At 45.7% G+C, this 27,402-nt stretch overlaps 1 protein-coding gene across 6 annotated transcripts; it reads left to right on the top strand.

The window, feature by feature from the left end:
* HDAC3 (histone deacetylase 3) lies at window positions 1–26,707 on the top strand. Of its 6 annotated transcripts, XR_012160288.1 has the most exons (16): window positions 18–457; window positions 4,561–4,643; window positions 8,411–8,553; window positions 10,296–10,377; window positions 10,780–10,836; window positions 10,932–10,987; window positions 12,932–13,065; window positions 13,377–13,457; window positions 13,540–13,613; window positions 13,855–13,919; window positions 14,354–14,443; window positions 14,639–14,697; window positions 16,737–16,816; window positions 18,487–18,644; window positions 25,184–25,529; window positions 26,182–26,270. XR_012160288.1 is itself a non-coding variant. In XM_073356165.1 (15 exons), exons 1-15 carry the CDS (start codon window positions 403–405, stop codon window positions 26,330–26,332), a joined length of 1,368 nt encoding a protein of 455 aa, XP_073212266.1. In that variant the 5' UTR covers window positions 14–402; the 3' UTR covers window positions 26,333–26,707. The 6 variants fall into 6 exon arrangements, 5 of the variants coding, with proteins under 5 accessions (XP_073212269.1, XP_073212266.1, XP_073212268.1 ...); XM_073356165.1 differs by lacking the exon at window positions 25,184–25,529 and having other exon boundaries at window positions 14–457; window positions 26,182–26,707; XM_073356167.1 differs by lacking the exons at window positions 25,184–25,529; window positions 26,182–26,270 and adding an exon at window positions 18,973–20,284 and having other exon boundaries at window positions 23–457.
* Window positions 26,708–27,402: the final 695 nt, after the last annotated feature.

Below are 27,402 nucleotides of genomic sequence, written 5' to 3'. Positions count from 1 at the left end.
TGTCAGCGCGGCCGCGCAAACGGGCGGGTTCCGGCTCCCGCGCCCCAGGGGGCCGCGCCAGTCTGTGCCCGGGGCGAGGCCGGCCGCGCCAGGCGCTGCCAGGGGCTGCAGGGAGCCGCGAGGACACGAGCTCCCCCAGGCTGCTCCGTGAGGACAGCGGGGTCACACCCCCTCTAGCTGCGTGCGCAGAAACCCTGATTGCAGCGCCGCGGGGGATGGGACGGGCCGCGAACCGAGGCTCGTCCGCTCTGCAAGGCCCCGCCCCCTGTAATTCCGCTCAGGGCCCAGCGGGGCGGGCTCGTGCGAGCAATCGGCGTTGGGGGCGGGGCTCGGAGCGCGGCGCGCTGATGTCACCGGTTGTGGGGGTGGCACGGAGGCGGCAGGTCCTAGCGGCGGCTCGCCATGGCTAAGACCGTGGCCTATTTCTATGACCCGGACGTGGGTAACTTCCATTACGGTAAGGGGTGCGTGGCCGGCGGCGGTCAGCGGCCCCGTCCTAAGCCCTGGGCGGCGGGCAGGGAGCGGGCCCTGCGTGGGTGGTGGAGGGTAGGGAGCGGGCCGTGGGCGGATAGGGCACCGGGGGGGCAGGGAGCGGGCCCTGGGTGGGTGGTGGAGGGTAGGGAGCGGGCCGTGGGCGGATAGGGCACCGGGGGGGCAGGGAGCGGGCCCTGGGTGGGTGGTGGAGGGTAGGGAGCGGGCCGTGGGCGGATAGGGCACCGGGGGGGGCAGGGAGCGGGCCCTGGGTGGGTGGTGGAGGGTAGGGAGCGGGCCGTGGGCGGATAGGGCACCGGGGGGGCAGGGAGCGGGCCCTGGGTGGGTGGTGGAGGGTAGGGAGCGGGCCGTGGGCGGATAGGGCACCGGGGGGGCAGGGAGCGGGCCCTGCGTGGGTGGTGGAGGGTAGGGAGCGGGCCGTGGGCGGATAGGGCACCGGGGGGGGGCAGGGAGCGGGCCCTGGGTGGGTGGTGGAGGGTAGGGAGCGGGCCGTGGGCGGATAGGGCACCGGGGGGGGGCAGGGAGCGGGCCCTGGGTGGGTGGGTGGTGGAGGGTAGGGAGCGGGCCCTGGGTGGATAGGGCACCGGGGGGGCAGGGAGTGGGCTCTGGGTGGGTGGGTGGTGGAGGGTAGGGAGCGGGCCCTGGGTGGATAGGGCACCGGGGGGGCAGGGAGTGGGCTCTGGGTGGGTAGGGGACCGGGGGGTAGGGAGCATTGCTCTGTGGAGCCACAACAAACTCTGAGTTTCACTTACATCCAGAATCATCTCTAGAACATTAAGAGGACTTTCACATAACCAACCCCCTTTCAGGCAAGCTGCTACACTCCATGGTTAAAGGGTTGGAAGAGGCATGCTCTTTCTCTCTGCAGCTTTTCTCACTGGCCATGTGTAGGTTACCACCCACAAGCTTAGGAACACTTCCTTCTTGAGTTTCAGTTAAGTCCAGAACCACCTCTGGGACAACTGAAATATCCTCAACCATCATAGGCTGAGAGGAACCTTCTATCTGCTCCACAAAGGACTGGAGGTACATTCTCCTTCATTTGGCACACTGCTATTTGCAACAGATAAAAAATTGGAAACCGTTTTTTCTTCAACAGATAAACTGTTGCCTTCCACAAACAGTGGCTCATCACACTGAGCTACTTTAAGCACATCACTTTTACCTATTTCAGGCTCACTTCTACAAACTTCACTTGCCAGCAATCCAGCACCCACCAGAAATCTACCCTTACCTTCCTCAGTTAGGGCTTCAAACTGACCAAGTTTACATTGCTCTGAAGAAATGTTTTCCTGAGCTGCTTTCTGTACTTCCTCTAATTCCAGATTCACTTCTGAGATATGACACACCGTCAGAAATTTCTTCACTATATAAACTGCTTCTCTCACTGGACAAACAGCTATTTTCCGCAATCCCAAGGCTGGAGACACACACTCTTCCTTGTTATAGCACATCTGGTTAAACACCCCCTCTTCAAAAAATCTCCCTGTTAGCTACAGATAATACAGAGGATTTACATTCATACTTTTTCTGGGACTGGGTTATGATGTTACCCTGATTAAACATAGTTACCACATCATTATTAAATAACAAACCAACATTCTTATAAACTGAGCAGATTCTGTCTCCATCATTGCCGTAGAGAGGAGCTGGACTTCCAGGATAACACAATTCCTGCTGTTCTTTCATTATTTTGATTTGGAATTTAAGTCTGGCAACTTGGGTCTCAGCTTGCAGCAGCTCCATTCGCCTCCTGTGAGATTCTCTGGCTCTCTCCTCAGCTTCTTTTTGCAGCTGGGCCAAGGATTGGTTCTCTTGCATCTGAAGTTCTGCCATTTCTTTCTCATGCTGAAGACACTGGCTATCTCTCATGCTTTGCAGTTTTGATTGTCGATCACTCATTGTGACTAACTTTAACCTTTAACACTTTCAGTATCAAAATTTTAAAGTTTGGAATAACATGAGATTCTGATCCAAAACCCAAACGGTCTGGTTCTGTGGATCCTGCCAAGACTATGCCAATGTGACCTGTAGTGCCTGGGGGAGCCCTCATTGGAAATGCCAAGGTCAGGGCAGGCTGCAAAAGGGAGAGCAGGTACTCCCAAGATTGGTGGGTCACACTGAAGTTAAACTCTCCAACCAGTCACAGACTGTGCTTCTGATCCCCCACACTGGCTATCAAGAAGCAAATAAATAAACCACACTGCCCCGTTTATTGCATTCCAGTTCTCTGGCTCTCAGTCAGCACCTAGATCCAGTACAGTGAGAAGTAATTTTAAAATTCTGCTCACATATACAAAATGTTCTTCTGACCCCAAAGGGTCAGCCGTGTTACCAGGTCAGTATAGGTTCGGATCTTACCCAAAATACCATGCTGCCAGCCAATCCTTTAGAGTCAAACAGGGGAGAGCAAACTTTTTGGCCTGAGGGCCACATCTGGGTATGGAAATTGTATGGTGTACCATGAATGCTCATGAAATTTGTTTTGGGGTGCAGGAGGGTGTGCGGGCTCTGAGGGGGCCAGAAATGAGGAGTTCATGGTGTGGGAGGGGGCTCCAGGCTGGGATTGAGGGGTTTGGAGGGCGGGAGGGTGCTCCGGGCTGGGATCGAGGGGTTTGGAGGGTGGGAGGAGGATCAGGGTTGGGGTATGGGAGGGGCTCAGGGGTGCAGGCTCCAGGCGGCACTTACCTCAAGGAGCTCCCGGAAGCAGGGGCATGACCCTCTCTGGCTCCTACATGGAAGTACGGCCAGACAGCTCTGCGCGCAGCCCTGTCTACAGGCGCCGCCCCTGTAGCTCCCATTTTCTGCAGTTCCCAGCCAATGGGAGCTGTGGGGGTGGTGCTTGGAGTGGGGGGAGTGCGCGGAGCACATAGGAGCCAGAGGCCGGACATACCGCTGCTTCCAGGAGTTGTGTGGAGCTGACCCCACTCCCTGGCTGGAACGTGGGAGCAGGGCATGCCCCAGACCCTGTTCCCCAGCAGGAGCTCGAGGGCCGGATTAAATCATCTGGTGGACCGGATGTGTCCCGCGGACCATAGTTTACCCACCCCTGGTCTAAAACTAAAGGTTTATTATAAAGAAAAAAGAACAAGAAGAGAACTGTTAAATAGTAAAACAGTCACATACATACAAAGACTTCAAAGTCCATATATCAGGTTCCTAGCAGTATTCGTGAGTTCGTTGGCTTGAAAGGCCCTCTGGAATACGTCCGCAGCTTGGATGGGTCATTCAGTCCTTTGTTCAGAGCTTCAGTTTGTAGCAAAGTTCCGCCAGAGGTAAGAAGCAGGATTGAAGACCAAATGGAAAAGATGCAGCTGTGTTTTTATAGTCTTTTGCCATGTGGCTTATGCTTCCTTTGTTTCAAACACAAACTGACTAGCCCATGGCTTGGAAGCCTTTTCTGTCCATAGGCATGCATTCTTGCTGAGTCCTCTGGCTTCTCTCAGTGGGTCAGTTGTATAGCTGATAGTCCTTAATGGGCCATCAAGCAGGCTAGGCAGTGCTGATGCTAAACTGTCTGGGGGTGTCGCCCACAAGCATAGCACAAGTTTGAAATACAGACATACATGCATAGCTATAAACCATAATACAAAGGTGATAGAAACACATAAATGAGATTATCATATCTGGCAAATTATAACTTTTGCAGATATCTTACATGGCATGTCTGGCATAAATCATTGCAGTTTTACAATATTGGTATTCATAATATTCTGAAGTGTCCCCCAGATTCCATACAGCATCACAGAGTTCCTGTGTGTGGGGTGGGGAGGGGAGAGGACAGGGGGAGCTGGCCCTGTGTGTGAGGTGGGGAGGGGAGAGGGAAGGGGGAGCTAGCCCTGTGTATGGGGGGGATGAGGTGGGAGAGGGCAAGGGGAACTGGCCATGTGTGTGGGAGGGTGGGGGTGGGAGAAGGCAGAGGGAGGTGGTTCTGTGTGTGGAGTGGAGTGGGGAGGGGAGGGGAGAGGGCAGGGGAAGGTGGGGAGGGTTGCAGAGCGTGGTGTTTCTAGCTATGAATCCACTGTGTGTGATATGTGGGTGCTGACTGTCTTCTTTTTTTCTTTGCAGGTGCAGGACATCCCATGAAGCCTCATCGCTTGGCACTGACCCACAGTCTGGTGCTTCACTATGGCCTCTACAAGAAGATGATAGTAAGCCTCATGTATCTGATGATGCTGAGACTCCCGTCTCGGGGGAGCATTGTCTGTACCTGTAAAGCCCTACATATGCTGCAGACATAACCACGTTAAAATACAGTTATGAAATATGCTTGTCTGAACCATTTTATATTATGGCTTATTCTTGCCTGTATACACAAAAGTAATGGAACTGTATTAGGATAGAACATGGTTCTCTATCTGTCAGGGATGCTTTAAGCCAATGGTTTTCAACCTTTCCAGACTACTGTACTCCTATCAGGAGTCTGATTTGACATGCGTACTCAAGTTTCACTTCACTTAAAACTACTTGCTTATAAAATGAGACATAAAAATACAAGTGTCACAGCACACTATTACTGAAAAATTGCTTACGTTCTCATTTTTACCGAATAATTATAAACTATATCGATTGGAATATAACTATTTCAGTGTGATACTTGAGCGTATTTTTCACTTATGAGCCTTGTAATTCTGGTAGGCAGTGAAGTGACAGCAAGATTTCCATGCATACAGTTTCCACAGTATGCATCCGATGAAGGGAGCTGTAGCTCACGAAAGCTTATGCTCAAATAAATTGGTTAGTCTCTAAGGTGCCACAAGTACTCCTTTTCTTTTAGCAAGATTTAGGTTTTTCTTCACATTAAGTGTATTCCTATTCTTTGTCTTGGTGGCAGACATAGCCAAAAATGAGACTGCACAAATATATGTTGACCCAAAAGAAAACAGAACATCCAAAGCATGGTTCCCAAGGTTAATATACTCTTTCTGTACTAAACACCAGAACTAGGTTTGTGTAGAGTCATTAAACTTCATTTGCAGACTGTGGTCTGAGGAGAACTCAAGAAGATTTTCTTGCTGCCTGGCAGACTTGTTTCTGCTGCTAACATCTGATAAAATGAATGGGTTTCTTACCCAGTTGAGTTGAGCTGAGTTGGGGAATGAGTTGAATGTTGGGGAAGTAATTTGGTGTGCTCAGTTTCCCCTGTTCAGACCACATGAAGCATTGGAAAACAGATAAAGTTTTTGTATTGACATTTGGACTTCCAGAATTTAGTTTCCTTGGATATAAGCTTTCGCATTATCATAGAGATTCAGACTGTTAGTGTCATGGCCTTTCATGGACAATTTAGATCATTCAGTTTGCTAAATATATCTGTGAGATAGGCAAGTTAAGCTAACCACAGAGTGTTGTCAAAAACAGAAGTAAGAGGGGATTAATTATCAGAAAAAAACAAGTTAACCTCTTTGCATAATTCCAACTATCTGTCAAGTGCTTTCCCTCTTGAAAGCCAGTGAACCTCTGTGTGAAGCAACAGTTGCTGATGTTCTGACCCCATCTCTTTACAAGAATGCGAAACAGGTGAGCACTGAGTGGCCTGGACTTGATAAAGTTGACAGTTTTGACAGACTCATTAAAAACTTTATGCAGCTCAAAACTCATCTTTTTTGAAGCAAATTCTTAGTGCCCTGACTGCAAGGAAGGACTTTCTTTCCTGATCCTAGCTACAAGCCTGTTCACTCTCTTGGTCATTGCAGTGGCCCCATCAGTGCAGAGAAATTTGCATAAATTCCAACTCCTATTGTGTTTTTTAAAAAAAGTCAGTTTAAAAATGTACTCTCCATACTTTATCAAAACAGTATGTGCTTGTTGATATCAGTGGTTTCAGGGTAGCAAACATAAGCACTCAGCTGAGCTTCTCCACTAATATCCGTGGACTCATCAAGCTGAAGGGCAAATGTTTTTGCCATTTTAAGTTTCTCTACAAGTTGAGAAACAATATCCTCAGCAATTTCTTCAATTCTCTGATACAGTGTCATCTGATAAGGGCACTTCTTTGCGAGTATCACCTGCTTTTTTAATCAAGCATGTTTTCTGCAAGCACCACAGTGACAGGCAGAATAAGATCTTTGATTTTGCTACAAGAAAGGAGGCAGCATATGAAACTTTGAGTGTGTTTGTAGAAATAGTTGAAGTTTTTCATTTTAAGCTGACAAATATGGAAGTCAGAAAGCTTTCTCTGAATGGCAGTCCTAGCTCCAGCTGTAATATGAATTTCATCTGCAAGGGTAGATGTGCCTCTGTCCTGTGCCTATAGTACTATCATCTTATAATGGTGACCTAGACAAGCCTACCTTCTTCAGATACTCCTACTTGTTCCTGGGTTTTTGCATGTCTCGGTTTGGATTTTTCTTTGCACCTCCAAGAGTCTCTTTTTTTTTTTAATCCCATCTAAGAGGATTATTTCTGCATAAGTTGGCTCATGGTTAAATAAGTCCCACAGGCCCTGAATCATTGGAGCTAATAGTTCTGGTGTTCTTCTGGAACAACTCGTAAGTGAAAACTGATAGGAACCATCTTGAGCCATTGCCTCTTTCTTGCCTGATCCATCCCAGGACGTCTCTTAGTGAGAAGCACTTAAACCAGAATATTCATACAGAAAATACCATTCCTTATCCAGGCCAACATACAGTTCTTGCAAATTATTACAGGGCACATCATATTTGTCACAATGTACCATCTGGTGTCAGAAATATATACTCTGCAACACGAGTGGGTCATATGGATTAAATAATATGTCCACAGCCAAATGTACCATTTAAGTGTTGAGGGGAAACGCCAAAAATACATGATTTCAGATGTGGATTTCAAGATACCTGTTTGAAATTGTGAGGTAATTATTTTTATAAATAGCAACCAGCCATGCTAGAAAGATACTTGTTGGTCTCCATTTGTACCTTTCACAGAAGAGCTACTGATTGGGAAGAATAGCTTATTTGATGGGCCTTAACTGTAAATTCTCAAACTTCCAATGTTTGGGTTTTTTAAATATAAATTATTTAACTTCCTGGATCTCTAATCTTTCTTTTTAAAATGATAACGTTCTTTCAGGTTAAAAGTTTGATACTTTCTTAAAGTTAAGGCCAGTTTAAAAAACTCTGTGTGGGTATTTGTCCGTAGTGCTCTGTAGTTGCATGTTTCCATAGGCTCACGTTGTGCTTCAGCTGTTTTTTTTCCTGAAGCTACTGAGTGTTTTAGTTTAAAATCTGTGAAATAGAGGATAGACACATTTGTGCATATCTGTAATTGTGGAGGTTTGTTTTTGTGCGTCAAATAGATAAGTAGTTCTGTTTTGCAGCTCTCTGGGTTTGGCTATGCAGGAAAATTTAGCAGAATAACAATAACAATATAATTATACCGATATAACTATACTGGTATAACTCCCTGTGAGGTCACTCTTATTCCGGAATAACCCTGTCCACATGGAGAGTTATACCTGTGTACTTATGTGAATACATTTCCCCAGGTACACAAGCCCATACTTTCTCCAATTTTTTTAAAAAGCAAAAATTTCTTAATTTTGTTAAAAGTATAATTTTAATTAGAGACAGAAAAAGAAAGGCAAAACTTAAGGTTCTGATTAATCTCAGAGCAGCTTAATTTCATCTCATTGTACATATGTAGTATTCTTGACTGTTAACTTAGTTAAAAGTGTACTTTAATATGAAAAAATGCAATGTTGGCATATTCATAATGTTGTGAACACCATCTCTTGAATCAATCCCTACTTTCCTGATCACTTTTTGTTTAAAATTTGCATGACACTTGTTAAGCTGAGCACATAGTTGAGCATTTTTAGACTGACACAGTGATTTGGGGTATTTGTCTATTTGGAGTTTATTTGGTGGTGAGATTTGTGGTAGCCAAGGTAAACCCAACTCTGAGTAGGAAATAACTGTTGTGTGTCCTTCTCTTGAAGGTTTTTAAACCATACCAGGCATCCCAGCATGATATGTGTCGCTTCCACTCGGAGGATTATATAGACTTCTTGCAGAGAGTGAGTCCCAACAACATGCAAGGATTCACCAAGAGCCTCAATGCCTTCAATGTGGGTGATGACTGGTGAGTATATAGCACCTGGCAGGTGAATGGGAAGCACAAGGGTTACAGTAATCTCATGTGATTACTTGGTGTGGTATGTATGCATCATAATGGTTCCATTAAATGTATGAATTTTACATTTTTAACTAAAAAAGCCCTGCAGTTTAATGGAGCCATCAAGATGTTGCACACACCTTATTGAGTAACTGTTGCTGCTGTAAATCTTCCTCTCCCTCCTCTTTTTAATCTCTTTGAGTTTCAGTTGTTAGAGTTTATGGTCTAGATTCAGACCTAAGTTAGGGACTGTAACTTTACTTGGGTTCGTGAGGCTCCTAGCTCTTGAAAACTTGGACAGAGATTTTCAAAGGAGGCTAATAATTTTGGTAGCCTCAGTTTTTTGGGTGCCAAACTTGAGAAAACTTAAAAGATTCTGAATTTCAGAAAGTGCACATAAACTCTGAAAATCAATGTCTCAAACTTTGCATCCCAAATCACTAGTCAATTTTGAAAATCTTGACCTCAAGCAATAAATAATAGGATAACAGTACAGTCTCTGTATACTAGTATTCCCACTAATCAGTGAGGACAGGATGAGAAGTGATGAGATTTAGTTGTCGGAGGCAGAGGCTGCTATCCTTGCTTTTCCATAGTTTCCTTCTCTCCAAACTGAATAAGCCCAGTGTTCTTAAATACAGTCTGCTTGGAGTTTCAGCTATTTGCAGGACTATAAAGTGCTATAGATGCAGGTCAGGCTGCCACCTGCTTTAGGGTGAGCTGATTTGTCATTCTTGCTCTCCATTGGTGGCCATATTACATGTTTTCACACACCTCGCAGGCCTGCACTCCTATGGCAGTGGTATTTGCTTTCTCCCTCAGCCAATCTTCTCATTGGGTTAATTTAACTATAGTTCTACTTTTGTGAAAACAGTGTGGTCAGATACAAGCTCTGGGGCCTGTTAACAAGCAAAACACATGGGAACAACAGATTTGAGGTCTATATTTTATTTCTGGTAGATTGTGTGTACACATTGATATGTTATGACTTGCACTTGTTAATGTGTGCATGCTGTGAGTCACTGAGAGTGAGTAAAGGAGTTCTTCTGCCGTAGCGATCCTGCCGGCGAGAGTGGGATTGCATGGTGGAGATGAGACATAGTTTGCTACTCTGAGCAAGTGCATTGTGCGTCCATAGATACAATTTATTGCTCACAGCAGTCTATGCACTAGGTAGGTGAATAACTGGGGAGCATCTACAAACTAACAGACTACAACCGCATGGGAAGATGGTGTGTGAGCAGATCTCTTGGACAGCCATGTTCCATATTATCATTGTTTTGCTGTGAAGTCCTGCTGTCTCCCTTGCACAGGATGCTTTGTGTTTTCTCTCTCCAGGACCTATCCCCATATACGCATCAGCATGGTAGAGGGCAGGATTTAGTCTGTATGTTTCCCATTCTCCAGGTCTGGAGTATATGATGAACATGATTGTTCCAGACTAACTTGAAAGTTTCTTGTAATTATTATCAAATCCACCAAGTTTTCCATAGTGTTTGCAAAGGATGGTGTAATGGTTGCCTATTGTCGTGTAGTCTGTGGTGAACAGGGTCAGAATGACCCCAAATTAACATTTCTCTAGCAGAGACTGCATTTTGATATTATTTGTCCAGTGTCACTGAGAGTTTTGTTCTGATCTCAATCCTGGAGACGTGTATCTGAGGTTGGGAGGTTCTATTCTGTTTGAATTTTGTGTTCTCTTTTTGCAGTCCAGTGTTCCCAGGTCTTTTTGAATTTTGCTCTCGCTATACAGGGGCCTCACTGCAGGGAGCAACGCAACTGAACAACAAGGTAACTCTGAGCTGATATTCTTGTCCTCTTTGAACACTGACGTGCCAACTGGCTGCTGTGGGGGATGGAGTCCCTAAACTAACCTATACCACATATGTTTATTGTACAAACACCAACTCGGTGTCACCTGGCTGTTAATTTGTGGGGAAATCTCTTGGATTCCTCCTGCCCCCACACTGACCGATTGCAAACACTGATTTAGTACAGCGTAAGTAGCTTGACTGGATGACAGATAGCGGGGCATCTGAAGGGACTGGATGGGTGGGGAGAAAGGGGAAAAAATAATTATTGTGAGCCACAACATGGGGGCAGGGCTGACGTCCATACTGACATGCAGGGTTGGGCTTGGGTTTGTTGCTATCTTGCTCTTATCTTTGAGCTAATCAGCTCTTCTTTTCTTAGATCTGTGATATTGCAATAAACTGGGCTGGAGGCCTGCATCATGCCAAGAAATTTGAGGTAATGACACAAGTCTAAGTATTTCTGTCTCTCACTCAAAGTTGGGCTCATTGCTGCTCTTCTTTTGACTCCATTTTATTTTCTTTGTACTGCAGGCTTCTGGGTTTTGTTACGTCAATGACATAGTTATCGGCATTCTGGAGCTGCTCAAGTAAGGACTCGGTGTGAGTGCAGCTGTGATACTGTTCTGGATTAGAAGTGATGCTCTGGGAGGGTAATGCTGTGTGATGTGGTCGTAATAGGATCCCCTCTGCTGATGGAGGGTTCTTCCCTTCTTGTTCTTCTTAATTTCAGTTATGCCTTAGACATAGCTCATCATTGGATGCCCTGGACAGTCTCTATTTCAGGCGTCTTCTATAGCCTGACAGCTGTTCAGATGGATCCCTGGCATGATTCTGCTCTTACGTCTCCAGACTCTCTCTACTGGTAGCTTTGCTTCTCTGCCAAGACCCTGCCATTGCAGAGTCTCAAACGCTCAGTTCTTGACTTACTATCCTGTCCTCATCCTCAGGAGCAGGAATAGTTCTCAGTTAAGGCAGAGGACTGAGAATAAGGGTAGCTGGTGCTAGCTTTGTTGATTGTTTTCTCAGTTTACCATCTGTGAAATATTTTTCTATTTCACAGGGCACTTGTGAGGCTTAATGTGTGTATAGTTCTTGCCATTGTTAAGCACTTTGTGATAAATGCAAAGTGTTGCTCTTTGGAAGAAAAAATTTGAACTACACGAGAATCTTTCTGGATTCTGAATTTAACTGTATTGGCTCAGGAAAGGGAGCTGAACATCACTGGAGACAGCATAATGGGGACCTCCACTTTGGTCAACAAAGTGTAATTGTGGTCCAAAAAAAGGTCTAAACTCATAAGGAATGGGATGGAGAATTCTAGAAGGGCATTCTAATATTTTGTGGATTAATCAAGATTTGCCACCTCTAAATGTTACTACATTACTAGTCACCTCATCTCAAACAGGGTGTTGGCTCTGTTGAGGGTTATGTCCCCTCTCTCTTTAACATTAGTTAACATTTACAGTGGGGACTTACATGTTTTGATGCTTTATCTGACCTCTGCCTCATGGACCCAGTAAATTTATTGCCCAGTAAGTTTAATCTCTCCTGCATTCCCCTGAATGTCCACTTGACAAGAGGACACTTCTCAAGCCCAACTGCATCTCCTTTCTCTCCCCTGCATTCAGACCTCCGTTCTCAGTAACTTTGGCTTCAGCCTTCACTCAGCTTGCCTTTTTCCACATTCCCTGTCTCTGCAATGCTGCCTGTTGCTGTCTATGCAATAGTGCCCCTGGGCACTGTGTCCTTCTGCCCACCGTGGCTGGGATCCACATTCAGGCGTCCATCTGGATGACTGCACTTCGTTCCCCTGACCTCAAGTCCTGGCTCTCCAGACTCCAGAGTGATGATGCCAGCGCTGTGGCACATACAGAGAAGAACAACTGCTTCCATCTTCAAATTACTTTACTCCCCATTCGTTTCAGGAGCATTTAAAAATTGCTCTAATTTTTAAAGATTAACTAGATAGTAAATTCTTCAGGGCAAAGACTTTTGTACATAAAGTGCTTTCTAAACTTCTCTGACTATATAAGTCAGTCAATTCATGGACTTGCACTACCCAGCCTCATCGCAGGTTCCTCTCGCTTTGTGTGTTCAGCAGTGGCTTTGCATAATCTTGCTTCTGCCAGTGCAAGAACCTTCTCTGCAACCTTTGCCATCTGAACGAGCCCTCTGCATCTCTCTCTTTCATGTGCTTTCCATTGTGTCTCTAGTCTACTCTTCAAACCTGTTGTTCCTTGTTTGTGCCTCTTAATTTCTCTCTCTCTCTCCAGATATAACAGACAAGAGTATTTTAAGGTACTGTTTGTATGGTAGATGCTCTACGCAAATATTACTTTATGGTCTAATGACAGAGATATTCTCCAGAGACCTTAGTGGGGACCAGATGGGGTTCCTGAGCTGGAAGGCCTCTGACACATTACAGACTTGTGTTATGGGGGGTGGATTTTAGGAAGCCATAGCAAAGTGGTTGCTGTAGTTGGGATGGCACCAGTGGACTGTAATGCGCCTTTGTCTCCTGTTTCTGGCAGGTATCACCCACGTGTTCTCTACATTGACATTGATATTCATCACGGAGATGGTGTTCAGGAGGCCTTTTACTTGACAGACCGTGTCATGACAGTATCTTTTCACAAATATGGGAACTACTTCTTCCCTGGTACAGGTACAGAATCTTCACTGCCCCAGTGAAATGCAGATTTCAGGCCCCAATCACTGCTGTTATGTAGTAGTGTGAGGTTCTGGGTCTCTGGTTTCAGAGAGAGATGATTGAAGAAAGGAGTTCTGGAGAGTGGGGAGAGGCTGGGTGAAGGATATGGTCCCGTGGTAGTTTACAGAGTAGGTGGAAAGGATCTTCATGCCGTGATTGGGTCCATTGGCAGAAGTCTTGATTTGCTGTTGTCTGTACTGCCCACACCTGTGAAGTTTCAGAGCTGATCCTTGTGTGCTGTGACTGTGCCTCCTTTCCTCTGCCAGGTGACATGTACGAGGTTGGGGCAGAGAGTGGCCGCTATTACTGCCTCAATGTGCCACTGCGGGATGGCATTGATGACCAAAGTAAGTGGAATGCTTTCCCTGCCCCGCGATGTCCCTGCTTGCCCTCTTGAGCCATGATGACAATCTGCCTTTCTCTCTAAAGGTTATAAACACCTCTTCCAGCCAGTCATTAACCAGGTGGTGGACTATTACCAGCCCACATGCATAGTGCTGCAGGTAGGAGAGCGGGTCTGTGTGCATATGTTGCAGAGGGTATGGATAGGAGCTATGCACTCTCCAGTATTTGCATCTGTGGCTCCCTGGGGAAATATAGACAGATGGGGGCTGGCTGGCTGGAATGCTGCTTGTGGCTCTGTGGTAGGTGGGTATATCTGTGGGGTGCTGATGGCTTGTTAGGATGTGCATTTGGAGAGTAATGCTTCTTAGCCAGGACTCAGCTGTTCTTTCTCTTCCCTAGTGCGGTGCTGACTCCTTGGGTTGTGATCGTCTGGGTTGCTTTAACCTCAGTATAAGAGGACATGGGTAAGTTCAGCAGGGGTGTGGATGGAGCATTTAAAGGACCATCATTGCAGTCTGTGAAAGAATGCATTGGGTCCTTCACTGCGAGACTTGAGCTCAACGAGAGCAATCTAGTTCCCTGTGTGATAGGAGGCTCTCCTCAGAAGAGTGAATAAGGGGTAAGATTCTGCAGAAGCAGATTCCCCAGACTAGATTTGGGATCTCACAACATTTCTTCCGGCAATGCTCTGCCAGAATGCATGAATAACAAAGCTCAGATTTCTCTCAAGCCATGAGAACAGCTCCCATCAGGGCAAGGTTTGGGTTTCACTGATGGGAGCCCTGAACTCTGTGTATCATACGGTTAGGTATGTTACTGGGTTGCGCATGGTGCTGCATTGATGAGCTTAGATCAGCTGCTAACAGTCACAGGTTCCCCTTCTGCTTTGGGTTTTTAGGGAGTGTGTGGAGTATGTAAAGAGTTTCAACATCCCCCTTCTGGTGCTGGGAGGAGGTGGCTATACCGTTCGTAATGTGGCACGATGCTGGTGAGTCTTTCATATGCTTGTTGAAGAATGTCCTATTTGTTGCAGATGGCGTGAGGGTTATCAATGCTTGTGCTTCTTAGGACCTTTATTCAGCTGTAACTGGCTCTGAGTTTCAGGCAGACTGCCAGTAAGTACTATGTAATGGGGGGAAAAGTTGATCTTTTCTGGACTGAGTATAATGTTCTGTGTTTTTAGGACCTATGAAACGTCGCTGCTTGTGGATGAAGCAATTAGTGAGGAACTCCCATACAGTGGTGAGTCAGCATCATCTTGTTACAGATTACCATGTTGTGCCAATATTTAAATAGGGTAAGTGGGACGACCTGGGTAAGTATAGGCCTGTCAGTCAGACATGTGCGTGCGCATGCACACACACACACGCGCGCACACCCACCCACCCACACCCCCCCCCCCAAATATTTCCATGTTTAAATATGAATAGATAATACTATAGTAAATGAAACAATTAATTCCATGACTGTGGCTTTTTTGGGTAATACTCATTGCTAATTTGGCTCCTGAACCAGAGGCCTGAATATCACTGTTCTAATCATATATATATATTATTTGTCATGTCAAAATGACTGACCAAGTATTTACTGTATCAACTAAAATTGATTGATAACATAGTAAGAGCATCTTGATTGGTTAATAACTTAGATTGGTTAATAATTATATTACTCAGCGTTTTAAAGAGCCCACTTGCAGCTTGTGAGCTGCAGTCTGAGTATCATTGGATTAGAAAGACATAAAATCAACATAAGATACATTAAATGGAATAAAAACTGGCTAACTGACAGGTCTCAATGACAAATGGGGAATCATCATTGAATGAATGTGTTTCCACTGAGGTCCCACAGGAATCTGTTCTTCGCTCTATGCTATTTAATATTTTTATCAATGACTTGGGAAAAAAACATAAAATCATCAATGAGAAATTTTGGAGATGACACACACGAATTGGGGGAGTGGTAAATAATGAAAAGGATGAGGTCACTGTTACAGAGCTCTCTGGATCGCGTGGAAAGCTGGGTGCAAGCAAGCACTATGCATTTTAATATGACTAAATGTAAATGTATACATCTAGGAACAAAGAATGTAGGCCATACTTTCAGGATGTGGGACTCTATCCTGGGAAGCAGTGACTCTGGAAAAGATTCAGGAGTGGTGGTGGATAATCAACTGAACACGAGCTCCCAGTGCGATGCTGTGGCCAAAAGGATTAAAGTGATTCTTGGATGCCTAAACAGGGGAATTTTGAATAACTATAGAGAGGTTATTTTATCTCTGTATTTGGCACTGGTGTAATGGCTGCTGGAATCCTGTATCCAGTTCTGGTGTTCACAATTCAAGAAGACGGTTGATAAATTGGAGAGTGTTCGGAGCCACAAGAATGACTAAAAGGATTAGAAAACCCACCTTATAGTGCTAGACTCAAAGAGCTCAATATATTTATTTTAACAAAGAGAAGGTTAAGGGATGACTTGATTACAGTCTATAAATACCTGCAGGGTACCTTCAGATATTTGATAATGGGCTCTTTCGTCTAGCAGTGAAAGGTATAACACGATCCAGTGGCTGGAAGTTGAAATGAGACAAATTCAGATTGGAAATAAGGTATAATTTTTTAACAGTGACAGTAATTAACCATTAGAATAAGTTGCCAGAGTTGTGGTTGATTCTCCATCACTGGCAATTTTTATATCAAGATTGAATGCTTTTCTAAAAGATCTGTTTTAGGAATTATTTTAGGAAAGTCTCTGACCTATGTTGTTATAGAGCAGGTGAGACTAGCTGATCACAATGGTTCCTTTTAGCCTTGGAATAAATTAATCTGAGTTTCCTCACTCTCTTCATAAATTTAGCTAATGTGCCTCGAGGTTCTAATGCTTCAGGGACGTTAGCTGGATTCCACACTCTATGTTAATGAATGTTAACTAGAGTGGGGCTGAAGCAGTAGTATCTTCTGATCCTAACCCATGTGTTCTAGATCTTTCTTGCTTCCTACTATACACATCCCCCATCTGTGTTGGGCCTCACTGGGCAGACATATCTGCATTACAGTATCATGTTCTAAATTCCTCACACAGTGTTCCTGTGGGCTTTCTCTTTTCTTTCTGGCAGCGTACCCCTCATGATGACGGAGTTGGCTCTCACTGTGCTCTTGATGGTATGGTGACAGCTAGCATGGTGTAGGGTAGGCTGTTCCCATCTCTGCAGAACAGTGTTTCAGAAAAACTAGTTTCAAACTCTCCTCACCCCGATCTTTAACTCTTTACTGGTTCCCTCACAGAATACTTTGAGTACTTTGCTCCAGACTTCACCCTCCACCCAGATGTCAGTACAAGAATTGAGAACCAGAACTCTAGACAGGTGAGTGGCTCTGGCCTTGTCCTGGACATGCTACTCTGCATCACCCAACATAGCTATGTGAAAAGAAAAGGTCTCTGCTTGATGCTAGATCCTGTGAAACCAGGTGGAGTTCAGCCAGTAGCTCACCCAGGAAAAACTTGTCAGGGCAGGGGCAACAAGAGGCTTTCCTGCTCATCACAGTGTTGGACACCATGCTTTCTTCTTTGCAGCCACAGGCACCAGCTTCTAATTTTCCCCATCCCCCACTACATCCCTTCCTCTAAGCCCTCACCCTGCCTCTTCCCACCCCTACTCCACCCTTGCCCCACCTCTTCCCTGTCTCTGCCCCTCCCCTGAGCGCGCCCCATTCCCGCTCCTCCCTCCCTTCCAGCGCCTTCTGCACACCCAGCTGTTCTGTGGCATGCAGGAGGCAGTGGGAAGGAGGGGGAGGAGTTGATTGGCGGGGGCTGGCAGCGGGAGGGAGGGAAACTTGGCTGCCAGTGGGTGCTAAGCACCTGCTAATTTTTCTCTGGGAGCTGGCACCTATGTTTGCAGCCCCACAGCATCTTTGAGATGTAGGGAGCTCTCTAAAGATACTTCATATTTGAGAAACTCGAAGGTCCTTTTACAATTTCCTTTCCACTTCTGAAGCCCCTGCCCTTAATCTTAGGCTTGGTCCTACGTCAGACTTATGTCTATATAACTAGGTCGCTCAGCAATGCAGTTACACCAACCTAACTCCCAGTGTAGGCTAGTGCTAATTGACAGGAGAAGTCTCCCATTGACATAGCTACTGCCTCTCAGGGAGGTGGATAACCCTTATGGCAGTGGCTCTCAACCTTTCCAGACTACGGTACCCCTTTCAGGAGTCTGATTTGTCTTGCGTACCCCAAGTTTCACCTCACTTAAACTATTTGCTTAAAACAGAACTCAAAATCAGACACAAAAATACAGAATTGTCGCAGTACATTCTTACTGAAAATTTTTTTACTTTCTCATTTTATCCTATAATTATAAACTAAATCATTTGGAATATAAATATTGTACTTATATTTCAGTGTATAGTATTTAGAGCAGTATAAGCAAGTCATTGTATGGAATTTTAGTTTTTACTGACTTCAGTAGTTCATTTTATGTAGCCTGTTGTAAAACTAGGCAAATCTCTAGATGAGTTGATGTGTACCCCTTGGAAGACCTCTGGAAACCCCTAGGGGTACACATACCCCTGGTTGATAACCACTGACCTACGGCAATGGGAGAAGCCCTCCTGTCAGCGTAGATAGTGTCTTTGCTGAAGTGCTACAGCAGCACAGCTGCATCCTTTTAAGTGCAGACCAAGCCCTCAGTGCCTGGGTTGAGTATATTATGTTCTATGCTACAGTTTAAAGCCATTTGCACTGATGGCATTTCATAGAATCATAGAATATCAGGGTTGGAAGGGACCTCAGGAGGTCATCTAGTCCAACCCCCTGCTCAAAGCAGGACCAATCCCCAATTTTTGCCCCAGATCAGCCCCCTCAAGGATTGAACTCACAACCCTGGGTTTAGCAGGCCAATGCTGAAACCACTGAGCTATCCATCCCCCATTTGCTTGGCCTTAGGGCATGCATGGTACAGGCAGGTGTTAATGCCAGCAATTGTGGTACTGTCTCTTCAATCTAAGCTGATCTGCTCCTTCTGTTCCTAACCAGTACTTGGATCAAATCAGACAGACAATATTTGAGAATCTGAAAATGCTGAACCATGCCCCCAGCGTCCAGATCCATGATGTTCCTTCTGACCTGCTCAGTTATGACCGTGCGGACGAGCCTGATCCAGAGGAGAGAGGCTCTGAGGAGAACTACAACAGGTACTGCACCTCTGGTTCTTGTTCTGATGAGCTGGGAAAGGGGCTCCTCTCTTATGTTCATCCCATCCCAGTGAGGGGAGATATGGTGGGGACTGTCCACATCCCAGAGTAGATATTGCATCCCTTTTTGTTCTCTGGTTCCTATCCAGAGAAACTTCTCTACTAGCATGTGGTTACATGCCTCAGAGGACATATCCTATGTCTGCTAGGCCAGGAGATGTGTCCCTCTTTCTAGCAACGTGTTCTTATCCCTTTGTCTAGACAAACTCTGCTCTTCTGAAAATGCTGGAAAAGGCTGCCTGTCCTTATGTTCTTGTCTGTCTTTTAGGCCTGAGGCTTCTAATGAGTTCTATGATGGTGACCACGATAATGATAAAGAAAGTGATGTCGAGATCTGAGGGCTGAGTTGTTGGACTCTGAACTGTGGGGCGGTCCCTATTAAGATGTTGGTGCTTGGTGGAGATGACTGGGATACACATGAGCCAGTAAAAGGTCTCTTCTTGGACCTCCCCTTTATATTTGATGCATGTGGCAGCAGGAGCAGCACTGCTGGGGCAGGCTGGCTATCTACGGAGTCATAGAGCAGTGAAACCTGTTCCTTACCTTCTCCAGTCCCTCAGGGCTCTGACTCTCACCACTAGGGCAAATGGAAATTCATGTGACACTTGGATCCACACCATGGTCTCTGTGCTGCTGCCATACAACCAGTTTCAGAGGCCAGTCTGCAGTGGCTTCACCAGCTCCTCTCAATACAGCTCAGGCTCCAGCCAGAGAGATGGGAGTCAGTGCTGTGGTGCCTAGAATCTCCCTGTCCCCTTCATCAGCACCACTCAATGTGTCCTTGTCCCTCTGCTCAGGCAAAAGATCTGAAGTCCACTGAAACCAGCAGTGAGGTTCACTTTCTGCCAGCTTTTCCAGCCATCCTAAGTTACTGTATTTGGGGAAACCCAGTAAAGAGGCAAGATCAGTTCTGGGTTTGAGACTTGGGGAAGGGGTGAGACTGGGCAGTTCTGGGTCCAACCTGGTGGAACAGGGAGGGGAGAACGTATTCAGAGTGTAGCCTTTGTCTTACTCTGGAGTAGCTTTGTTCTGTGTCTGCTGACAAGAACCACAGCTATTTGCCATATTTGGTTTTGTCCCAAGCTCCCTATCTAGATTTTTCCCTCAGGCTCAAATTACTTTGGAGCAGAGGGTGCAGGGGTTGGTTGCAGGAGGCTGTACCATACTTGGTGTGGTGCATTCCCACTTCTGTTGTAACCTTCAGACACCTTTCCCTCCCCTAGCCCAGGTCCTTTTATACATGGATAGAGAATTTGGGGTGAATCACATACCCTAAGTGGAAGGCCTTTCCCCTCACTAACAACCTGGAAGAATTCATTCTGTTCTGTGGTGAGGGAAGTGGCGCCTGAAGCTGAAAAGATGAGCTTTTCTACCCCTACCACAGTGTAGGGACCTTTCTCCTAGGGGGTACCCTCAATCCCGAATGCTCGGTCTGAGCCTGGGGGCTCGTGCTGTCTCTGTTTGGAGAATTTTGTCTTAGCTGGGGAGTGGAATGGGCATCAGCCTCCTGCTCTCTGTTTTCTGTTTGTTTTACCAATGTTTTTAAACAATAAACCAAGATGGTATTTTTTTGTATGTGATTTGCTGTTTTGTCTGAAAAGCTTATGTATGGTTTGCTTCTGTCCATGCCTCTGAGTGAAAGCACCAAAGGCTTCTAGCTAGTGCCCTCTGTGCAGATGAACTGACCGCCTTGCAGGGAGCAACAAGCCTTTGCTCTTAAGGGCATGTTTGGAGAAGGCATTTACAATCAATGGTCCTTTCCAGCCACAAACCTCCTTGAGTCTCTGCACCTTGCTATGTGTCCCACCCTTATTTCCCTAACCCTAGCACCCAAGGCTGAGTTCCCCATTACTGGGTCTCTAACTGTCCTCCACGACTGCCCTGCATGGTGATTGGGCCCCTCTCAATTGTTGAGAGTCATCTTTGTTAGCTAAAATGTTATCAGCTTTTATTCACCAGATAAGCTCTCACTAGCCAGAGTCATTAGTTGTTTCTCTTGATGTCTGTGGAGCAGTCCACTAATAAAACTTCCTGGATCATGTTTTCCTTTCTGCCCTTTGCCACTGCAGACACAGGAATGTTGAGAAGAGGCACAGAGCTTGGGATGTGAGGGCCTGAGACAACTGGCAACTTGATCTGATCTGTTAGAGGAGTGAACATGCTAAAAGGAACGTGTGTGTCATTAATGACAGGTTTCAGAGTAGCAGCCATATTAGTCTGTATTCGCAAAAAGAAAAGGAGTACTTGTGGCACCTTAGAGACTAACATTTATTTGAGCATAAGCTTTCGTGAGCTACAGCTCACTTCATCGGATGCATTCAGTGGAAAATACAGTGGGGAGATTTATATACATAGAGAACATGAAACAATGGGTGTTACCATACACACTGTAACCGGAGTGATCACTTAAGGTGAGCTATTACCAGCAGGAGAGCCGGGGGGGGGGGGAACCTTTTGTAGTGATAATCAAGGTGGGCCATTTCCAGCAGTTGACTAGAACGTCTGAGGAGCGGTGGGGGGGGAGGTGGGAAACATGGGGAAATAGTTTTACTTTGTGTAATGACACATCCACTCCCAGTCTCTATTCAAGCCTAAGTTAATTGTATCCAGTTTGCAAATTAATTCCAATTCAGCAGTCTCTCGTTGGAGTCTGTTTTTGAAGTCTTTTTGTTGTAATATTGCGACCTTTAGGTCTGTAATCGAGTGACCAGAGAGATTGAAGTGTTCTCCGACTGGTTTTTGAATGTTATAATTCTTGACATCTGATTTGTGTCCATTTATTTTTTTACATAGAGACTGTCCAATTTGACCAATGTACATGGCAAAGGGGCATTGCTGGCACATGATGGCATATATCACATTGGTAGATGTGCAGGTGAACGAGCCTCTGATATTGTGGCTGTGATTAGGCCCTATGATGGTGTCCTCTGATTAGATATGTGGACACAGTTGGCAACGGGCTTTGTTGCAAGGATAGGTTCCTGAGTTAGTGGTTCTGTTGTGTGGTGTGTGGTTGCTGGTGAGTATTTGCTTCAGGTTGGGGGCGTTGTCTGTAGGCAAGGACTGGCCTGTCTCCCAAGATTTGTGAGAGTGATGGGGCGTCCTTCAGGATAGGTTGTAGATCCTTGATGATGCGTTGGAGAGGTTTTAGTTGGGGGCTGAAGGTGACGGCTAGTGGCGTTCTGTTATTTTCTTTGTTGGGCCTGTCCTGTAGTAGGTGTCATTAATGCAACTCATAGCCTAAAGATGCAGAATAATGGGGAGAGATATAAAGGTTGATGTTTACCACTGAGTCACAGCTATGCACAGTGGGCATTAATACAAAATATGTCAGGGAGCAGCACACCCAGAGAAATCTCTGCCTCTGATACTTAAGTTTTATTTATTTTGAACATTTCCACCTCCAACTGAATAGGCACATACCTGATCAGACCATTTGGTGCATTTAATGTAGCATTTTTCAGCTGAGAAACCCAGTGCTTTACAAATGTAGGTACTAGCCCCTTTTCATAGCTGGGTTAATAGAGGAACCAAAAGGTGAAGTGCCTTACCTGAAATCACACATTGAGTCAATGTCAGAGCCTGAACAGAACCCAGAATTTTTGACTGCTGATCCCATTCTGCTCTTCTAGTACACCTCACAGCATCAAAGAGTTACTCCAGAGCAACTTATCTCTGGCTGTATCAGACCATTTGGCAAGAGAATTCAGTGTCCCAACTTTGGCACTGGTCGGTACTTGCTGCTTCAGAGGACTGTAATACCTCCCTTTATAAGATACTGGTGGTTATTTTGTATTGTAGATGATGGTGAAATTCATTCCTGACCCTTACAGCCAATCTGCCTATTCACTGCAACAGGACACGCTGATTACTCTTATAATTAACTTACCTTGGAAATCTAACAGCCATTTCTTACAGTCAAAATTATTTCCCTCATAGAATTTGATTATTTGCTCTTGTGCAGAAGTGAATTCTGCAGTTTGTATGCTCCTGTTTCATTGAGTACCTTACTGTCTTTTCATTATGGAATAAAGTGAGGTGTGGAGTTGATTCACTGTATTTTCAGCCCCTTTCCTCATACTCCATACACAAACATAACCTACTTTTTGCTGACCACCACATGGTGCAGATCACAGGCACAGACTGGGCTACTTTAGGCATTCTTGCTTTTCCAGAATGCAAACTGTGTATCTCTACTGCTAGGTTTTGAATTGATGCAATGAATTTGGACGACAGTGCCAGGTTCTACACATCTAAAGTCTCTCATTTGAAAGGCAAGACTATCTTCCCATTGGTGTGTGTTCTTGGGTTGATCTTGCCTGTCATATCAGCAACACTGCACTAAACCCAATTTGCTAATGAGGCAAATGTATGTATTTAATAAAGGGCCATCCCAAACATTGAGGCCCTAATAGGTTACTGGGTTAAATAAGTAATGCAGTGTGATTATAGGGCTTTGGTCTGAAATACAGGATGGGGCCAAGGTCTGGTAACAACTAAAAGTAAATGAAGACTGATGCAATTATTTTGGGAAACGCTTTAGGACGGACAAACAATTGGTAAAACAATTACAATTTATAATGTACTTAGCTTTCTGATATATAGAGAGACTGAATAAATGCATTGAATCCCTGTTTTATCTGTCTTAAGGTTTTGCAATGCTACTCCTTCACATGTGAGCTCCTTCCACATAGAATAACTTAATATTGAAGTCCCTAAGGGAATTCTTGTCATCTCTGGCTCGTCTCCCTTTTAGTTATAGAAAGCTCTGTTTAAGGTAGATGGGATACTTTTGGGTGTGGTGGCTGATGATGCAAATGTCATTCTCATCATGCTGGGAAAACTATCAATTTTTGCAATGCCTCCTAAAGATGATAAAACCCTGAATTCATCTAATCTCCTCTGGAAGTTTATTCCAGAACCATATCCCTTTGACTTGAAAATGCTTTGTCCCCAGATATCTCTCACTTTATTCTGGGCTTTATGATCTGCATTGCCCTAGAGGAGCACGCTGTCTTGATGGTTTGTAGATTAAAATGTGGTCTACAATGTACCTTGGACCTGATCCATTATTGCTTTGAGGATTAGGACCAAAGCCTTAAACCAGTGGTTCTTAACCTTTACTGCAGCCTGCACTCCTTTGGTTCTCAAACTATGTTCTTGCACCCCTATCAAAAATCGCTGAAGTAGGTCAGTTCTCAAACCTAGATGTATTTTTGTTTGTATATTACAGTAATCGTTAAATGTATAATGTTAATAAATACATAGGTTTGATGAAACAAGTTGTACTTACGTGCCTGTGCTTAATTTGTGTCTTCGATGGTTTACCGTCTAAAAAAATCTGGCATGTCTTGCACCCCCAGAAAGGGCATCTCGCACCGCAGGTTAAGAACCACTGTCTTAAACTGACATTGGACCTAGACTGGGAGACAGTGGAGGGACTAGAGCATGGACTTGATGCGTTCATAGCAGCCTGAACCATGGAGAAGGCAGACAACCACATTCTATAGCAGCTGGAACCTTTACATTGTTTTTAAAATCAACTTCAGATGCAGTGAATTACAGTAATCTGGTGCGGAGATGACAAATGCATGGATCATTGTGGCCAGGTCCTCGCCCAGGAGGAAGGAAGGGGTGATGTTTCCTAGCAAGCTGGAGGTGAAAGAAGGGGGGTATTTAGTCACTGAAAGCTTAGGCCTTGTCTACACTACCAAGTTTTGTCACCAAAAACTGCCTTTTGTCGACCAGTGAATGCGTACACACTGCAATACAACTTTTGTCAGGAAAAATGCCCAGTTTTGGCGACTAAATACATCCACCCCGGTGAGAGACTTATGTCTTTTTCCTCTACATTTTTCTCAACAAAGTGCCAGTGTAGACACCATGCTTGATTTCATCACTTTAATTGGCCTCCAGGAGGTGTCCCACAATGCCCATCCTGACTGCTCTGGTCAGCAGTTTGAACTCCAATGCCCTGCAGCCAGGTAAACAACCATCCGCCCCTCCCCCTTAGAAGTCCGGGAATTTTTGAAATTCCATTTCCTGCTGGCTCGGAGTGGAGAGGTCTCATTGCATCTTCCCAAGTGACCATGGAGGGTTATTGCACCAAATGCTCTTCCGCTTGGACTACTGCAGAGCTGTTGGATCTGATCAGTATATGGGGAGAGCAGTCTGTGCAGTCCCAGCTGCGCTTGAGCCAAAGAAATTGGGATACCTACAGGCACATTTCTCGAAGTTTGTGCAAAAAGGGCTATGATCAGGACACGCTGCAGTGCAGAGCAAAGATAAAGGGGGAGGAGGGAAGCTCAGTGGTTTGAGCACTGGCCTGCTAAACCCAGGGTTGTGAGTTCAATCCTTGAGGGGGCCATTTAGGGATCTGGGGCAAAAATTGGGGATTGGCCCTGCTTTGAGCAGGGGGTTGGACTAGATGACCTCCTGAGGTCCCTTCCAACCCTGATATTCTATGATTGATTCTAAAGGAGCTGAGGCAGGCGAACCATAAGGCAAGGGAGGCAAACTGTCGCTCCGCTGCGTTCCCTAAAAGCTGACCATTTTATAAGGAGCTGGACACTATCCTTGGTGGCGACCTAACCTCCACCACCAAGAGCCCCATGGATATTTCGGAGGGCACGGAGGTGGCAGAAAGAGGACCTAACCTGGAGGATTAAGTTATTGATGAAGAGGTGGAGTTAGACGAGGATGTGCAGCTCCCAGCGTGGTCTCCCAGTGGGGCAGGCAGCCAGGAACTGCTCTCCACTCCAGAGGTGTCTAGCCAGTCTCAGCAGTTGCTCTCTGGGGAGCAAGAAGCAGGATATGAGATGCCTGGTAAGTGGCTGTGGCTTGTGTAGTGCGGAGGTGGGTTCAGGGTATAGAAATGTGGGAGGCTGGCTGTGTTTCTGTGAGCTGGACAATTCCCTGTGTAGCTAATCGGTACGGCGGAACAGAGTTTTGATTCACACTGAGATCTTCAGGAAAAAGTTTCCTGGATGTACTCGGTAACCCTCTACTGAAGGTTCCATGCCAGAGCAGCTTTGTTCCTTCCCCCATTGTAGGAAACTTTCCCGCACCATTTGGTAATCACTTGTGCAGGGACCAAAGTGGCACATAGGTGAGCAGCATAGGGAGCAGGGCAGAAGCCACAAGCATGGAGTAGGTGTACCCTGTTTCCCTGTTTACCTTTAGCAGTGAGATGTCTGCTAGAATGACCCCTGCCTGTGGAAAAGTGTGGGAGAATTTTAGAATTTTTTCCCTAGAATGCTGTATCACAACCCTTGCAAAGAGTATGTGCTCTTTTCCCCATGTGGCTCCCCCACCCCGCCAACAACATGCTTTGGGTGTTTGCAGAGATGTGTGCCTGGCTAGGGTCAGTGAGAAAGTGATGGCAATGTTGCAAAAGGTGTATTTAACTGAAATGTTACAAGGCTGTGTGTGAATTTAACAATCCCGCTTTTGTGCATTGTCCCTTGTGCTTCACCAGATGTGGCTTCCAGGAACACCCCACGCACCCCAGCCGAACATCACAGCCAGATAAGAAAGCGCCCAAGACACAGCAAAGAAGACATGTTCTGGGAGGTACTGCAGTGCTCCAATACAGAAAAAAGGGAACGCAAGGAGTGCTGGGAAGTTGAACGACAGGACAAAAAAGAGAATCAGGCATTTGTTAAGGACGCAACTGAGCAGATTAAAATAATGGAGGAGCAAACGCAGCTGCTGAAGTCCTTAATAATGCAGCAGTCTGAGCGCATCTGTGCTCAACCTCCATTGCAGCACATTCAGAACTCTTTTCCATGCCTCCCCCAAACTCCGCCCGCACGTTCCTTTCCACTTCCCAGGACTACTTAGTTTCTCCTTCACTCCACCCTCTTGGATAATTTTCACGATAGCTGGATCTACATACAGTTGTGAAAATTTGCTCTTCACAGGTTCCTCCTTTTCCACGAAGCATCTGTGTGTTTGTGTGTGCTGTTTCTTGTGCAATAAAAGCAAAGTTTTATAATGGTAAATCATCTTTCTTTTTTTCTACAAATTGAGATTGCAGGCACTACGAATACATGCACAGGCATTTTAACCATTTTCTTATTGGCAGATAAGGCCCCAAATGTCACCATTACCCCCTAGGAAAACTACATGTAATGTAACATTGAAGCATCTCTGACAGAGATATACATTACTTGTGCTCATTGTCAAAGTGCTGCCTCAAAGCCTCCCTGATTCAAATTGCCCCCCTCTGGGCTCCTCTGACAGCCTGGTATCTAGCTACTCAAAATCAGCGGCCAAGCAGTCTGCCTCAGCACTCCACCCCTGAACAAACCTTTCACCCTTAGCTTCACAGAGATTATGCAATGTACAGCATGCGGCTATGATCATGGGAATATTATCCTCATTAAGATCTAACCTGCCATAAGGGCATCACCAGCGTGCCTTTTAATCTGCCCAAGGCACATTCAACTGTCATCTGGCACCTACTCAGCCTGTTGTTGAACTGCTCCTTACTGCTGTCCTGGTGTCCTTTGTAAGGTTTTATGAGCCACGGCTGTAAGGGGTACGCTGGGTCTCCCAGGATCACTATGGGCATTTCAACATCCCCCACTGTAATCTTCTGGTTTGGAAAGAAAGTCCCTGCTTGCAGCTTTCTGTACAGGCCAGTGTTCCTGAAGACGCATGTGTCATGCACCTTCCTGGACCACCCCGCGTTGAT

Source organism: Lepidochelys kempii, chromosome 8, assembly GCF_965140265.1.
Source record: "Lepidochelys kempii isolate rLepKem1 chromosome 8, rLepKem1.hap2, whole genome shotgun sequence".
Taxonomy (NCBI): Eukaryota; Metazoa; Chordata; order Testudines; family Cheloniidae; genus Lepidochelys; species Lepidochelys kempii.
This window is presented reverse-complemented; position numbering and strand designations above follow the sequence as displayed.

What these genes read in the sequence shown, in the direction of transcription:
- HDAC3 (XM_073356165.1), top strand. Translation starts at nt 403, where the DNA reads ATGGCTAAGACCGTGGCCTATTTCTATGACCCGGACGTGGGTAACTTC. An exon ending in GGATGGCATTGATGACCAAA is followed by an intron (nt 13,458 to 13,539) that starts GTAAGTGGAATG and finishes TTCTCTCTAAAG; the next exon opens with GTTATAAACACCTCTTCCAG. An exon ending in TGAGGAACTCCCATACAGTG is followed by an intron (nt 14,698 to 16,736) that starts GTGAGTCAGCAT and finishes GTTCCCTCACAG; the next exon opens with AATACTTTGAGTACTTTGCT.